This window comes from Numida meleagris, chromosome 19, assembly GCF_002078875.1.
Source record: "Numida meleagris isolate 19003 breed g44 Domestic line chromosome 19, NumMel1.0, whole genome shotgun sequence".
Classification (NCBI taxonomy): domain Eukaryota; kingdom Metazoa; phylum Chordata; class Aves; order Galliformes; family Numididae; genus Numida; species Numida meleagris.
In genome coordinates this window covers 2,277,306-2,291,742 of record NC_034427.1, presented here as the reverse complement: position 1 = coordinate 2,291,742, position 14,437 = coordinate 2,277,306, and the positions used below count along the sequence as shown (strand labels likewise).

At 46.2% G+C, this 14,437-nt stretch overlaps 1 protein-coding gene across 9 annotated transcripts in view; it reads left to right on the top strand.

Moving 5' to 3' along the window:
- Window positions 1-14,437, top strand: part of TOX2 (TOX high mobility group box family member 2) — a 114,944-nt gene that overhangs the window by 52,422 nt on the left and 48,085 nt on the right. For all 9 annotated transcript variants that reach the window (XM_021416447.1, XM_021416446.1, XM_021416443.1 and 6 more), the window contains one exon: window positions 11,228-11,473. In XM_021416447.1, the coding sequence (XP_021272122.1) occupies window positions 11,228-11,473 (246 nt within the window). The remainder of the gene's footprint in view (window positions 1-11,227; window positions 11,474-14,437) is intronic.

Below are 14,437 nucleotides of genomic sequence, written 5' to 3'. Positions count from 1 at the left end.
TGGAAGACAATTTAGCAAATTTATTTTAAGAATTCCAGCTAACTTCCAAAGCAAACAGGCAGCTACGTGGCCGAGCCTCGTGCCGGGTGCTGCCATTTTCCCAGGCTCCAGCAATCCCCAGCACATTCTGGAAGCAAGCACCCATAGGGTGCCCACTTCCACCACGGACCTGGCTGGTGCAGGAGGTGCACTGCACCCAGTCGGGAGGTGTTTGCTCACCCGAGTGTTGAAAGCTGCGTGTTTTTGCATGAATATTTGCATGCCTTCTTGCAGGTGCTGCTAGCTTCAATGCGTGTGCAAACGCGATGTTTCTGCACAAATGCTCTGCGTGCATTTCCATGGGTTTGCCAGCACAAAGGACTGGCTGGGGGAACGCTGCAGAGTCAGCTTTTAAAATTTTCCTGAGAAAACTGGTCATGAAATGTCAAGAGGAGAACTTGCAGGGAGGGGATGGAAATTATTGGGCACTCATATGCAACTTCAGGAACGAATTCGTTGTGCTCACACAGCGATGCTGGGGATGAAAAGGAGAAAGCCCTCTGTGAAATGCTGATCATTCTGCAGCTCTTTGAGCTGCTCATGCTTGGGTGCTTAATTTTTGAGACACTACACTGCCATTGGAAGATGCCACGCAGTCCATCTTCTTGCCCTGTTTTCCAGACCTCTGCATCAAGGGTCTGTCTCACAGCTTCCAGTCTCAGTTGTTTGATATCAAGAGCAGGGACAGGAGCTTCTCTGGTGATCTTCCTTTAGGGAACCTGTCCCATTTTGGTCACATTTGGGTCTGCCTACAATGCTCTTTTTTGGTAACACCCAGAAGGGCACTGGGTACATGGTTTGGTGCCCTTATGAGAAATAGAAGCACTCAGCTCTGAGTTCATGGACATATTTATGTCTTGCCCACGCTTGGGTTTAAAAGATGACAGCAGAAGCCATTGAGTGGTCAGGGCAAACCTAACCTTGGGTTTGTTGTTTCTGCTTTCAGCCCACATTGTGCCAGGATGGAATCTTTTCTAGTTGGGTTGGAGCTTGATTATCTTTAAGGTCCCTTCCAACCTAAGCCACTCTGTGATTCTGTGATTCTAGTTACTCGTTTTGTCCAGGTCACGTCTTCTTTAGAAGGTATTTGATGAGCATCTGTGAGTTAGGACATGGATGAACCGCTCAGAGCAACGTGTGTGTTCCTAGCTTTTCTTAGATTCCATACGTAAGCTTATTTTTATTAAAGAAAAAAAGAATATGTTAGAATTGTTAAAGATAAAATCTGCTTTTTTCCCCAAATTCACATATTGGAGGCTTAAGGTTGAGATTTTCACACCTAGGCTGGGGATTTGGAGACTTGGCTGTGCACCATGTTACAATTCTCATCATTTTGTCATGAGTCTCTTGGTGCTTCGTGCTTTCCCTAACAGCCCGGCACCTTTGTGCTCCTGTGACATGACAGCTTCTGTTTTGGATACGTGCGTGAATGAATAAAATTCTGGTGCTGGTGGTGGTGGAGGAAGGCTTGTAGCTGTGGCTCTCAGAAGCTCCATAAACTCAAAAGAAGCAAAGAGAGATCCCAGCTGATGCCCTTGACCTCTCACAGACAGGGAGGGCTGGAGCATGGATGAGTTTTGCATATTCAGGGTCCGCAAGGAGGGAAGCATCCTGGTTCCAAAGGCAATCTTTAACTTCTCCTTTGCCCTACCAGCCCAGGTCACATTCAGCTACAAAGTGACATTGCCTGGCCCGGTTTGGAGGCAGCGCATGCCCGAACCCGGTTGTTGAGCTTAGCATCAGGGGATGCTCCTGCCATGTCCTCTCGGGACTGACTCAGTGTCTGGCGTCGGCGCTTCTCCTGGTGCTCAGGGCCAGGTTCTGGGGCTGAGGGGCTTCAGGATAACGTGGGAGGCTGATTTATTGCTCCGGGGCTTCCAGTTAATTTCCTTTTCCCATTTCGACCACTTCCTGGCAGTCTGAAATGTTATGCAGGGAAGGGCTGGAAAAGGATATTGAGATGCTCTCAGGGATGGAGAGGAGAAAGGGGAGGGGAGAGGGTGGCATGTCACAAAGCATTGATATGTTTTCAATTTTAATAAAATAAAAAGAGGTAAGCAGTGCCTTAGCTACTAAGGTGACAGGTGCGTAAGAAGCACTGAATAAATACATAAAACATATTTGCTGAAGGCATTTGTCGCTGGAATTTTAAACATTAAACATGCCTGCTTTGTCTGATACCATAATAAAGCAGGGATGTTCCGGAGCCATTAGCGGTGCTCTGAGTGCAGCTTTACATCTCCACTGGATGTACCATGGAAGCTGCATTGTATCAGCGATGCCTCAGCGAGTTTTGCACCTAGAAGGAGAAGTGAGTGAGTTCTGGGAGGGATTTCAGGTGGCCTTTTGTGGAGCATATTTCCCCCTTCATAGTGATGTTTTGGTGTTGCTCCCTGTGAGTCGCTGGGCAGGGCCCCTCTCTGCCATTGTGCCTATTACCCTGTGGCTGAACGGTGCAGATAAACAGGTTTGTGTCTTTACTTTTTGAAATGACAGGATAAGGAGGAAAGCAGATACTCAATCCATTAAGAAATAACTAGGTGGGTGATTCACTACCATTTGTGTAAATGCTAACTCTGCTCTGCCCGCACAATTTATTAGTACTTCACAGAAGGGAAAAAAAAAAAAATTATTTTAATCTCATAATGGATGATGAGCTGTGAAATTGCTTCTGCAGCAGCTGGGCACCCTGGGGGAGGTGCTAGCTCACACGCATTATGCAGGCTCTCCCCACTTCTCCCCGTCCTTGTGCTAATCAGACACGTCGAGTCTGGGTGATGGGTGGGGGCTGTGCTGCAGCTCCTGGGCTTTATTGCCTTTTTGCTTCGTGCATACATGCATACATCATTTTCTTGTCAGTTTGACTTGTGGCCCCGAGTGGAACTTGGGAAGCAGGTGGGCCCAAAGTTGGAGCGTGTTCGTGGTGAGCGATGCTTTGGGCTGCACAGGGCCCAGCCCCAGCTCACATTAAGTAAAAACAATCTACCAAATGGAATGGGGCTGTCCGTACAGCTTTCAGAGTGGAAAACTTGCTACAAAGCACCCATCCGAAGTGAGGCACAAAGCCACTTTTAAACTCGATGAAAATACCAAGATGAAAACTGAAAGGGGATAAGTATGGTACAGAACAAAGTTTTCTTCCTGCTCTGAGTCCTTCTTGCTCGACTGAAGCCAGGCTGAATTAATTTCTTAGAGTGCTTTTTGCTAATTCTTCCCCTTGTGCACTCCATTTCTGTTTTCAGGCTGCCTTATCTCTTGACCTGCTTACAGTGCATTATACATCATTATGTAATGCACCCTTGGCTCAGTGCAGAATACCAAATCCATCCAGCCCAACAATGAATTTCTGTGAAGTGCGCTGATCTTATTATGCAAGTTCAGTATGCCATGAGACAAAAAAGGCAATTATGTAAAGTCTGTTCTCCTCAAATAATTCCCAGAAACGTGCGATATTCTTGAGTAGAATATGATATTCCTTGTATTGACGTCCAGCCCAGAGACCAGGAAAGCAAAGCAAAGGGTTTGTATTTGTCCGATCCGGTCGATCTAATTTTAGATCCCTGTTGGCTCCACTCTGCCTATATGTGCAGTCCTTTCAGAATATATTTTAAAATCAAGCAAAATCTTTATAAACAATTGTGAGGCAGATGACAGAGGGTGTGCTTTGCTGACATGGAACAGAGCTTGCACATCTCCGAGCTTCCCCTGGAACACTGCCACGTTTATTTCGAAAGAGTCGGGGAAGAACTGCTACAGAAATGTGCTGAAATATCTACCCACGCTCAGGGTACATACTGCAGTTAGATATTACTGCAGGTGATCCAAGAGCAGCTGTGCATCAAATACGCCTCCTAGTCCTGCTAATGAAGACACAACAAAGGGGTTTTAGCTCCAGCTACTGCCAATATTTGCATGAGCCAGTACTGAGTGCTCCTGAAAATGCTATTGGCAGACTCGGAGCCCTGCTATCCCAGGTGTGTGTTTAGAAGGGGAAGGTCTGTGCTGTAGGAACGTGCTGTTGTCGCCAGTGCTGGAGGTGGGGGTTCAGCAGCAGCAGCTCCATGTGGGTCTCATTGTGGCTGGGGACAGCACGGGCTGGGTAAGGCACTGCCTGGACATGCTCTGCCCCATAAAGATGGTGTTTCAGAGACACCATAAAGCAAACCTGCAAAGCAGGAGTTTGGGGCACATTTTGTGAGGAGCATGCGGAAATCCCTGCTTCTGGATATTGATTTCAAGAACTTAATAGGAATGCAGGGAGGTGAAAGGTTAAGAAAAACAGATGAGAGAGGTAAAAGTGAGGGATGAGTTGTTCTGGTCTCTGAGAGGCTCCAAGAAGTGTTCACCAGAGATTTGTATATCTCCTCCAAAACGCTTGCTGCTATGGGCTGATTTTTAGGCCAGCTTACCTGACCAGCTGATCTGCTGCCTTAGGCAGGTCTTGAGCTTGGGAGGGCAATATATGTTGGTGGGTCTCCTTTCCTCCCTCCAAGTGGTTCCAGAAGCGTTTCTCCCTGGTGGCATGAGGTGGGTGTGGGGCAGATCTCCTGGGACCCGCAGTGGCCACGGTGGGGACCCTCCCTGCACTCCCTTCCATAGCAATAACTGCAGAAAGCCAGGTAATGAAAGGAGGAAAGGCTGAGAGCTGGGATGGATTACATTTTTCTTCCTCTTAATTCCTGGGGGTAACTTCTTCCAAAACTCATTTCTGTCTTTGTCACTGGGGAATTAGAGGTCTCTCTCTTCCCTCAGAAGGATAAGCGTACCATTACTAATCCTTTATATACCGCTGCACTGCTGCTCCCATGCATGTCTATCTGCCTTTATGGTAACTGTAACCTTTTCTTGAACCAGAGATTTTCCTGAACAAGAGCCCTTTGGGATCTCTGTGGGCTTTCCTGGATACATTTTTAATAAACACAATAATTTGACTGCAGGCCCATTACCTATCCCCTGTTTGTTCTATGGGATAGTCATTTCCATGCCTACGAAAGCACTAACTCATAGGGCAATCAGAGGAAGAATGACAACCAGGACAAAATTGGTATGTGCTGTGATAAGCCAGTCCATCTTCGGCATCATGCACCGTTGCTTTATGTATTGCCTGTAAATAATGGCCTCGAGAAGATATTAAATCTTTAGGAAAAATCAAGTATAATTGTAACTATATTTTTGTTTTTCATTTTGGTTTATATACAGTATATGACTTTTGCAGAGACATTTTTATTCCAGGAAAATGACAGGCCAACAAGAAGCCATAATTGCACTGATTTTTAGAAGTGCCTGCATTACTACAGATCTGATGTACTGCAAGACATGAATCAGAAAAATTCTATTAAAAAATCTCTTGAATGGCTGACACAGGAGTATTATCCACGATGATTAATTTGACTTGGTCATTATGAACACAGACAAGTCTGACAAAATTGCATTTCATTCCCCACTGAATTCATAAAATCACTATACACATAATAAGAAGTTATAGTTGTGTGCTATCCACTATTCTTGACAGGATTCCAGTTCTGGATAAGATGCTGATTAAAAAAAAAAGAGGGAAGTGGGGGGAGAGGGAGTTGGGAGCCTTTTTAGAAACCTACAATAGGGCTGATTTCTTTTGCTATAAATTGTTCATAGAACTCCATTATTTTTAGCTTTTTTGTGGTGAAGTGGTGATGCAGGTCAACCACAGCTTGGACGGCGTAAAAACTGAATGTAAGCTCTGAATATTCCTGGCCAGTTCCCTGTAGTTTCCATCCTGTTTAGCAGCATGGCACCCCATCGTGGCAATCCCTTCGCCCAAATAGCAGCTAGCCAAGAAGATCCAAGGTTTGCATGGCAAAAGTAAATGTTTAGGACTCTGTTATCTCCCTTCCGTGCACATTTGGCTTTATGAAACTTGTATAAAGGGCTTCTCTTGCATGGTCAGATTTGGTTTAAACCATTCAGAAGGGACTGACTGAAATCCCATTCCATGGGATTTCTGTCTACAGCACTGGGGACAAAGCCCAGGTAAGACGAAGAAGCTGTGGTGGAGGCTGGCTCTCTGCTGGGGTTCACCATAGCATGCAGAATCTGCATCAAGGCAACAATAGGAGGAAACGATGAGAAACCTGGGGAACGTAAAACAGTTTGATTGATTGCTCTTTGGGTGAACCAACATTGGTTTGGGATTTAAATCCCACACTGCAGGAAGGAAAGCAGCACTGAGGTCTCAGCAGGCAGGTAGAACCCAGTTTGCTGCTGGTTGTGGGGCTGCCTGCCATCCTGCTGGGCTCCTGGTGTGTCTGCATGGAGGTTGTGCATGCACTTCCAGGGCACGTTTGTGTTTGTGCAAGGAGTCGTTTTTCCCTTTTCAACTGCATTCTCTCAGTCAAAAACCTGAGCATGTGAAAATTAATGTAAAAGGGGCCGGGAGAACTTCAAAGACAATTTGTAGGCTGCATGTGGCTGGCTGTTAATAAATACTTCTTTACAATATTCCTCCAACTCTTCCCAAGTAATTCATTGGCCCTGCTATTCACAAGTGGGATCTCCACGTGCAGAGATGAGGCAAATCAATTTCCACTGCTAAGCCCCAGAGCTGTTGGTGCAGAAAATCAGCACCGCTCCATGTCTGGGCACGAGGCTTTGGAAGGCACAGGTGGGAGCGCAGCCCTCGGCAGCCCCGTGGTGAGCACTGTGCTGTGGTCCTTGCTGGCACCAGAGTGTCTCTTTGGGGTTTGCAACGTCCAGGTGCCTTCCACCTTCTGCCACCTGAGCCAACCTTGCTGCCTTGTGGCTTCCACCCTCCATGCTCTCCATGCACGCAGGAGCATAAGTTTTGCTGGTGTCTGTCATGGTAGCCCTTGGTCGCACTTGTTCACAAATAGCAATGTTTTATTCACTCTGCAGACTTCCCAGCCTGCTTTTCGTCTGTTTAGCCCTATCTAATGTCTGAAATGCCTAGAGGGTCACGTTCCTGCAGCAATAAGCTCTCATGTTAGCTGCAGGAAAAGCCTCGTTAGCAGGTGAGGGATGGGAGACTCCATGGTGTTTTGTGTCATCTGGATGATTAGGGTGGGATGAATCACATCAGTTGACATATTTTCTTTGTACCTTACTGGGGATACATTTTCTTTCTTAGGCTTGTGTTTACTGTTGAGTGTTATTTGACAGTGCAAATATTTACCTGCAATAATGCTGCAAATCTCTATCCTTTTCACTGTGAATAATATTTCTCTGAATCAATGTTTGGCTGCAACTCCTGGATCCTCATGGATAATCACACGGAGCATGACTCAGTGGAGAATTGGGGTCACTGGATGTTTGCCATGCTTCTGAGGAGAGCGGTTCCCAGGTCCTTGGTTAAGTCATGTCTTCTATGATTAATAGCAATGTGCAGGGGAGAAATGGTGCTGGCCAGCTGTAGAGTGTTTTTTAAAGAAAGAGCATTTCCCTACTCTTCCAAGAGGGAAAAGGCAGGAGAAAGCTAAAGGCTTAATTTGTGGATGTGTGCAATGCTTGTAGCTCCCTTGAGTTACCTGTACAGTGTGCTCTTGGTGTCATTCACAATAAGGCAGTGATTATGGCTTTGTCTGGGTCCCAGCCAACCCCTTGTGATCTGGATGGTGTTCAGACACCTGGATATCCCTTAGCCTCAGGCAGCTGGATGCTGGGGCTGCCTGGCCACAGTGTGGTGGTGGGTGGATGGATCTGAAATGGTCCAGGAACAGGCTGTTTCCCAAACCTTCCTCCTGTCTGCAGCATGCTGATGGAAGCACACCAAAGTGTGGGTGTGTCTGTCCTGTCCTGGAGCAGCAGCAAGGTGTGTTCCTTGTTGCAGGAGTTTGCACTGCGTTACAGCCCTATTGGATCTTGGCTGTGGAAATGTTTGGAGCAGCTGAGGGAATGGAGGTTGTTCAGTCTGGAGAAGAGGAGGCCCAGGGGAGACCTTATGGCTCTCTACAATTCCCTGAAAGGAGATTGTAGCAAGGTGGGGGTCAGCCTCTTCTCCCACGTAACAGTGATAGGATGAGAGGTGACGGCCTCCAGTTGTGTCAGGGAAGGTTCAGACTGGAGATTTGGAAAAATTTCTTCTCAGAAAGAATGGTGATGCAGTGGCACAGGCTGCCCAGGGAGGTGCTGCAGTTGCCCTCCTGGAGGTGTTCAAGAACCGTGGAGATGTGGCACTGAAGGACATGCTCAGTGGGCATGGTGGGATGGGTTAGGGTTGGACTGGGTGATCGCAGAGGTCTTTTCCAACCTGAATGGTTCTATGGTTCTATTTCCAGTTTGCTTATTGCCAGCTGCTGTCAGTCTGGGGTGAGAGCTACTTGCTTCCCTCCTTGGCCCGCAGCAATTTTCAGATGTAGCTAAAGGGCGTGTGGAGACGATGTCTACAGCTGGATACACTTTTAGTTCAGACCCTTATCTAAGCACGTGGAAGAACATCCAGTTTTAGTGTTAAAATTCAGGCATCCTGTCATGGGGCGCTGGAGACAAACAGAGGAACCAGCTTTATCCCTGTAAAGCTCTCACTTCAGCTCCATTCCCACACAGGGCACTCCTTGACTGCACCTCCTGCTTCTGCACCCACAAACACATGCAGTGGGACTCCCTGTGCCCTGGTTCCTTGCAGCCTTCTCCTGCCACGCTGCCATGCTGCGAGGCTCATGTGGGCCACCTGTGGACCCTGTGAGGTGTTTTTTGGTGCCACCTCAAGGGACAGTGCCTTAACATGTCTCCCTCTGCCAGAAAGCATCAGGGCTCGTGGGCAAGCAGAGCCCTGCTCCACGAGCGGCTGAGGTCGCTGTGTTTGCTGGGCCTAGATCGGAGCAGGCCGAGGGGAGGGCTCATGGCGGCTGCAGCTCCTCATAGGGAGTGGAGGGCAGCACTGAGCTGGGGAGGCTTGGCACTGGGAGGCTTCTTGTTTCAGCTAATCTCAGTGTTTTAATTTGAAGGGGAATAATGTGTAATCACAGCAACTGTCATCTGTTTGAGAGCAGAAAATCCTAGATCTCCCGCGTTCGTTGTGCGCTCCGCTCCAGGCGGCCTTTCAGCAGGGCGAGCTTCCCCACGCCTGACTTTGGATTCCTGGTGGGAGGAATGGGTTGAGGCCAGCTCGCTAATCTAATTTGTAATGTATCCTTATAACATATAATTGGCTGTTTAATTTAATTCAAATTAACATAAGAATAGAAAACAGAATCCACCGTGCAGCCCGGGCGATGGTGAGAAGGGGCATGGGGTGTTGCTGGCAGGAGATTGGGGATGAGCCCACCCTTTGTGGGTACAGATACATCCCCCTGGCCGTGCCAGCAGGCTCCGTGTGCCATAATAAAGCACCCCCCCTTCCCACCCTACCTCTTCTCCCTTCCCTATCTTTCTAGCCATCTATTTAAAATACATATAGAATAAAGGCAGCCTGTTTTGGAAAATTGTTCTCCGCGATGCGGTGTAAAAGCTGGCAGGCGCCGAGGCTGATTATGTTGATTGGATATTGTCTAATCTGATTTTGATTGTGTACGGCTTTGATTGTGATTTTGATAGGTCTGCACAATACTGTAGCTCTTCGGAGAGCTGTGTCAGTTACACAGGGCTTTTTTCTCCCAGGCTGAATAGCACAGAGCTAGGAACGTGCAGGGGGAGTGGGGCCCACAAAACCGCCTCAAAGCCCTTTCGTGAGCTGCTTTGCGGCAGCACAAGCAACTTGTAGTTTTGAAGAGAGCTTTAGGAAACTTTGAGTGGGTTTTACATAATTTAGTTAAGCACAGAAAAGCCACTTGCTTATATACCTGATACCAAAATAAACCAGTTGGAGGAACAAGTTTGCTGTGCAATGATTTATTTAAATCCCTTTCCATAAAGCACAGAGTGAAATCCTCTTAAATAACTGGAGAAGAATTTATATACCTCGAAGAGTGTAGCTCAAATGAAAACTTAACTGCTAGATGTATTAAATGGGATCTGTCTGCTTTTGTGTGCAGCCTCTCATCCCCCTACCTTGCCAGCACAATACCACTGCAAGATAGAAGCTGGCTGGAAAAACAACTGGGCTTGAATTTCCCCTGAACAATAACTGTTGATACAGAGCTAGCTCAGCCCAGACTCCTTCTTATATTTCTGGTGTACTCGTGTTTCCCCCAAGCTAGCGGGAATTTCACGCAAATGTGAGTAACTGGGTGGGATGTGCAGCATATGTGCTCTGCTCTGTTTGTGTGATGGGATGAGAGGAGATGAGGTGGGTTTCCCCTTAGCTGCCTCTCCTACTGAATTCTGAGCTCTGGTTAAAAATGTATATTTTTTAAAATTTTATTTTATTAAGGGTTTTCTCCCTGCAGTCTGGGGTGATGAAGAGCATGAACCCAAGTGTGAGCTCTGGGGCAATGGATTAATAAAGCCTGAAATGTTCAACTAGTTTTGCACACGCCTGGGGTTTTGCTCTTAAATCAAGTATTAAGTCAAAATCCAACCATGAAACTAGGTGATCTGAGAAATTTAGCTTAAAATCCATGTGTGTAATACTATGGCTAATCAGAATTTCATATGCTGTAATAATAAGTGAAACAGTAGATCTTTAGAGTAAGCCTCCTCTGCCAGAGACTCATTATATTCTGCTTTCATAATTAATAATTTTGGATAGATTTACGCTTGCATTATGAAGCAAATATGTTTTTGTCTGATATAAAAACACTTACACAGGTGCAATAACAATATCTTTCTTTTTCATACAAATTGGAATGCTTAAGTTTATACAAACCACCAGAAAACATGAGAAACAAAAGAACCCGCATCTCTGCACGTTCATGGGGAGTGTAGGTAGGGAGATGAGGGCATGCTCTTCCAAACCAGATTTGTATGAGAATGTAAGGAAGGATAAACCTCCATGTGCGGTACCATCGGGCTTTCTCTAGAGGAGTTTAGAAGCTGCTAAAGGGTTGCAGCAGGGACAAGGGGACAGTCAGCAGTGTTCCAGGAGGACTGGAGGCTTCCAAGAATTGTGGTGTCCTGCAGTGGATGGTGCAGTGCTCACTACCTGGCCCCTACTCGGTTATGACCAGCTGATGACTGGGGCTGGAGCTATCTTTCCTGTTAAATCAAAGACATTTTCACTGGGATGTACTTTTGTATTTCTTACACAAGTAATCATTTTTATTTGCTGAAGTGACAAGGCAGTGACACATTGTGAAATGTCTTTTTCGTGTTTTAGACGTATAACAGTCAGAATGAGAATAACGAAGACTACGAAATCCCACCCATCACTCCTCCCAACCTCCCCGACCCTTCGCTCCTGCACTTGGTGGACCATGAAGCTGGATATCACTCCCTGTGCCACAGCCTGCCTCCAAACAGCCTGATACCTGCCTACCCCTACCAGAACATGGACCTGCCAGCCATCATGGTGTCCAACATGTTAAGTCAGGACGGGCATCTCCTCTCCAGCCAGCTACCCACGGTCAGTGACTCTCCTCTCTTTTTATCTCTTGTTAAAGCCATTTCTGTACATCATGCTATGATTTGATTGAATGGAGATGTTATATGTTCAGTGAGATGTTTCCGGCAGGGATTGGGATTGAGCTTCCTGCTTGTCACCCCGTGCCCTGCTGCAGGAGTGGCTCGGTGGCAGAAGGAGCATGGCTGCCCCATGGAGGGAGAGCTTTCCTATTGATTTCCAGGAGAACAAGATCCCTGCTTGCTCTTGCAAGCTCAGGTTGCCTTTTGGCTCACACCGTGGTAAGGTGATACCATGCAAAGTTTCAAATGATGCTTCTATAGGAATAAATAACGCAGGGATAATGAAGTAAAGGCAGCTCTGGGAAGAAACTTTGGGGCTAATTAGGCCTTAGGATACTTCTGTAGCAACAGCATTGAGGGAAGGTTGTCTCTTGTTTTTTGGCAGTGGTATTGAATTAACACTGGAGCTGTGTAATAATATTTTCCTCTTTAGCACATTTAGCCCTATGGTTACTTTTCTGCATTGTTTCTCTCTAAGATCATTGATTTTCATGGGTGCTGTTGGAAGGCATCAATATCAAACAGAGTTAATTTTACTATATTAGCACTGCCTGCAAGCCTGCAACTGCTCTTGCTAGACAGCATTTGGTGTCGATTGCTTGAGTAGATAATGGTCTGAAAGACAGTGATATTTAAATATTTAAATGGGATATTATCTCTTAGTCTAGGAAAATCCCAAGGCTTTCTGAAGTCTTGGTGCATCTGCAAGTTGCGTGGTTAGTGTGTTTAAGAAAAATATCATCTCTGCCTATCAATATTGAACAGGAGCATATTTCTATGCAATTAAATATTACTTAGGTCTCTGCATTAGCTTTTAGGTTCTTAGGTGATTAAAACATTCATTTCTGAGACAAAAAGAGTCAATTTCAGATGAAATATTTTTTCCTAGTTTAATTTAAAGCACAACCCCTTTTCCTGACCCCTATTTTCATAACACAATAATTTAATCCTGTGTTGATTGTCTCTTTTTTGAGAGGTGATATTGCACTTATAAATCACTTTCTAAAATACCTAAAGAAACAAGAATAGTGGGATTTATTAAACAGCTTCTGTACATCTGAAATAATTTATTTTGGAGTAGTCCTTGGGAAATGTTCTCTTTCTTATTTTATGGTACTGTTTTACAAATGCAGCGTGGTGACAATAAATCAGGACTGAACCGGAGAAGATAAGAAGGGGGCTTAGTGGGCTGTAAACATAGAAATAGAGAGATTAAGATTTGTTTGCCCCTTACCACTAAAATAAAAAATCCAGTGAACCCTGAATTTTCCAGCCGATAGTGAATTGAAAGCGCTTAGTTTTGAGTGGAAACCTCCAGAGCTGCAATACATCTTCGAAGGTCCCAGCAGTAAAGGAAGTAGATCAGGGCGCGAATGGTGTTGCAATGTCAGGTCGAAATTAAATCCTGCCCTCCCCTCCCGCCAAAGCCTTTTTTCCATGCCGTCAGACCTGAGCTACAGAAACAGCTCCCAGCCCTATTTTTTCCTGCCCAGCTGTGGTTTTGGATGCCCACATTGAGTTCTCCTCACTCCAGTATAGCTCCACTGTGGCAGGATCGTAGCATGTGTTCCATAATTCCTGCTGGGATCAAGGCATGTACATGATGGAGCAATTAAATCCAAGAGACAGAGCAGATTTTTAAGACAGTGTCACTGATACTCCACATCCCACATCCCATGGAGCCACAGCTCTCTGGGTGAGGCATCATGAAGATGCTTCAGGCCTTGCTGCCTGTCACTGTGCGACGTGTGACATTCTCCAAACCTGCCCAAAAGTTCATCACATTCAGGTGGGAGTTGCAGCAGGAAAGAGTCCGATCAAGGAAGGGTCTCGTCTGCTTGCACTTGAAAAAGAGTGGATTTATTGTGACGCAGGCAGTGATGGGAGTGCTGCAGAGGCTGCGTGCAGAGGTTTTGTCTGTGCTCCAGGACAGGTGTTGCATTGTACGTTGTGCTGCATTTTGCTCACACAGCTATTTCCTGCCTCAGCTGCCACGTCTTGTGGTGGGGATGCAGTAAAAAATGTGAACGGTGAGCAAGTCAAGGTCAAATGTTTGGATGTGGGTATGACTTCTCCAAATGGCAGCGAAAGGGTTGGGATTTTGAGGAAGGCATCCTTGTCCATACATTGAGTTAAGCCTCTCAGTGCCTCTACAAGAGAGGCAATTGTTGTTCCATTATGCAGAAGACCTAAATCAGAGCAGGTTTAAAGCAGCTTCAGGAGCTCCCACGGTGGGATGAGAGCTGGAGAGGGAAGGTGGAGCCTTGGGGAAGGCATGTTATAGTTGTGCTGGTCAAAAGAAACAGTTGGAAATTCTTAACAGGACAAATTATTTTCTACTGCTGTCTACTTTTTTACTATGGAGAAAGAGGAGGAATGGTTGGATGGAAAGAAAATAGGAGAGATGTGATTTTCACTGACAGATTGGAATACATAAGGAAATAAAAGAGGAAAAAATGCCTGTTTTCCATGGAAAGAGAATGACTTTGCCCACTGTGAGCATCCTCTTAGCTTTTTGGTGTCAACAGGTGACTGCTGAGCCCTCACAGGGGTCTGGTGGGGACCTGGGGGATGTGGGTGAGAGCTGGGGACAGGCAGCAAGGCGGGGTGCTGCTGGGGGAGGGAGCTACTGTGAATAAATGAGATTTCAGAAGGGATTTGGCAGAACATATTTGACAGAAAGAAAGGGTGATCAAGGTCAGAGCCCAGGAATTTCCAGCACAGTGCAAATATATTTCCATAAATATTAGATAGCGGCATGTCTCTGCTCATCAGGTGGGATGGTGCCTGGTCCTGGGCACTGCGCCCTTCTCTGCTGGGTGGAATTATGGCACAGCCGTTTATTTTTGCTGGGGGAAATCATTTTGGTCACCCCAAGTAGCAGCTGTTAGGAGCAAGCATTGAC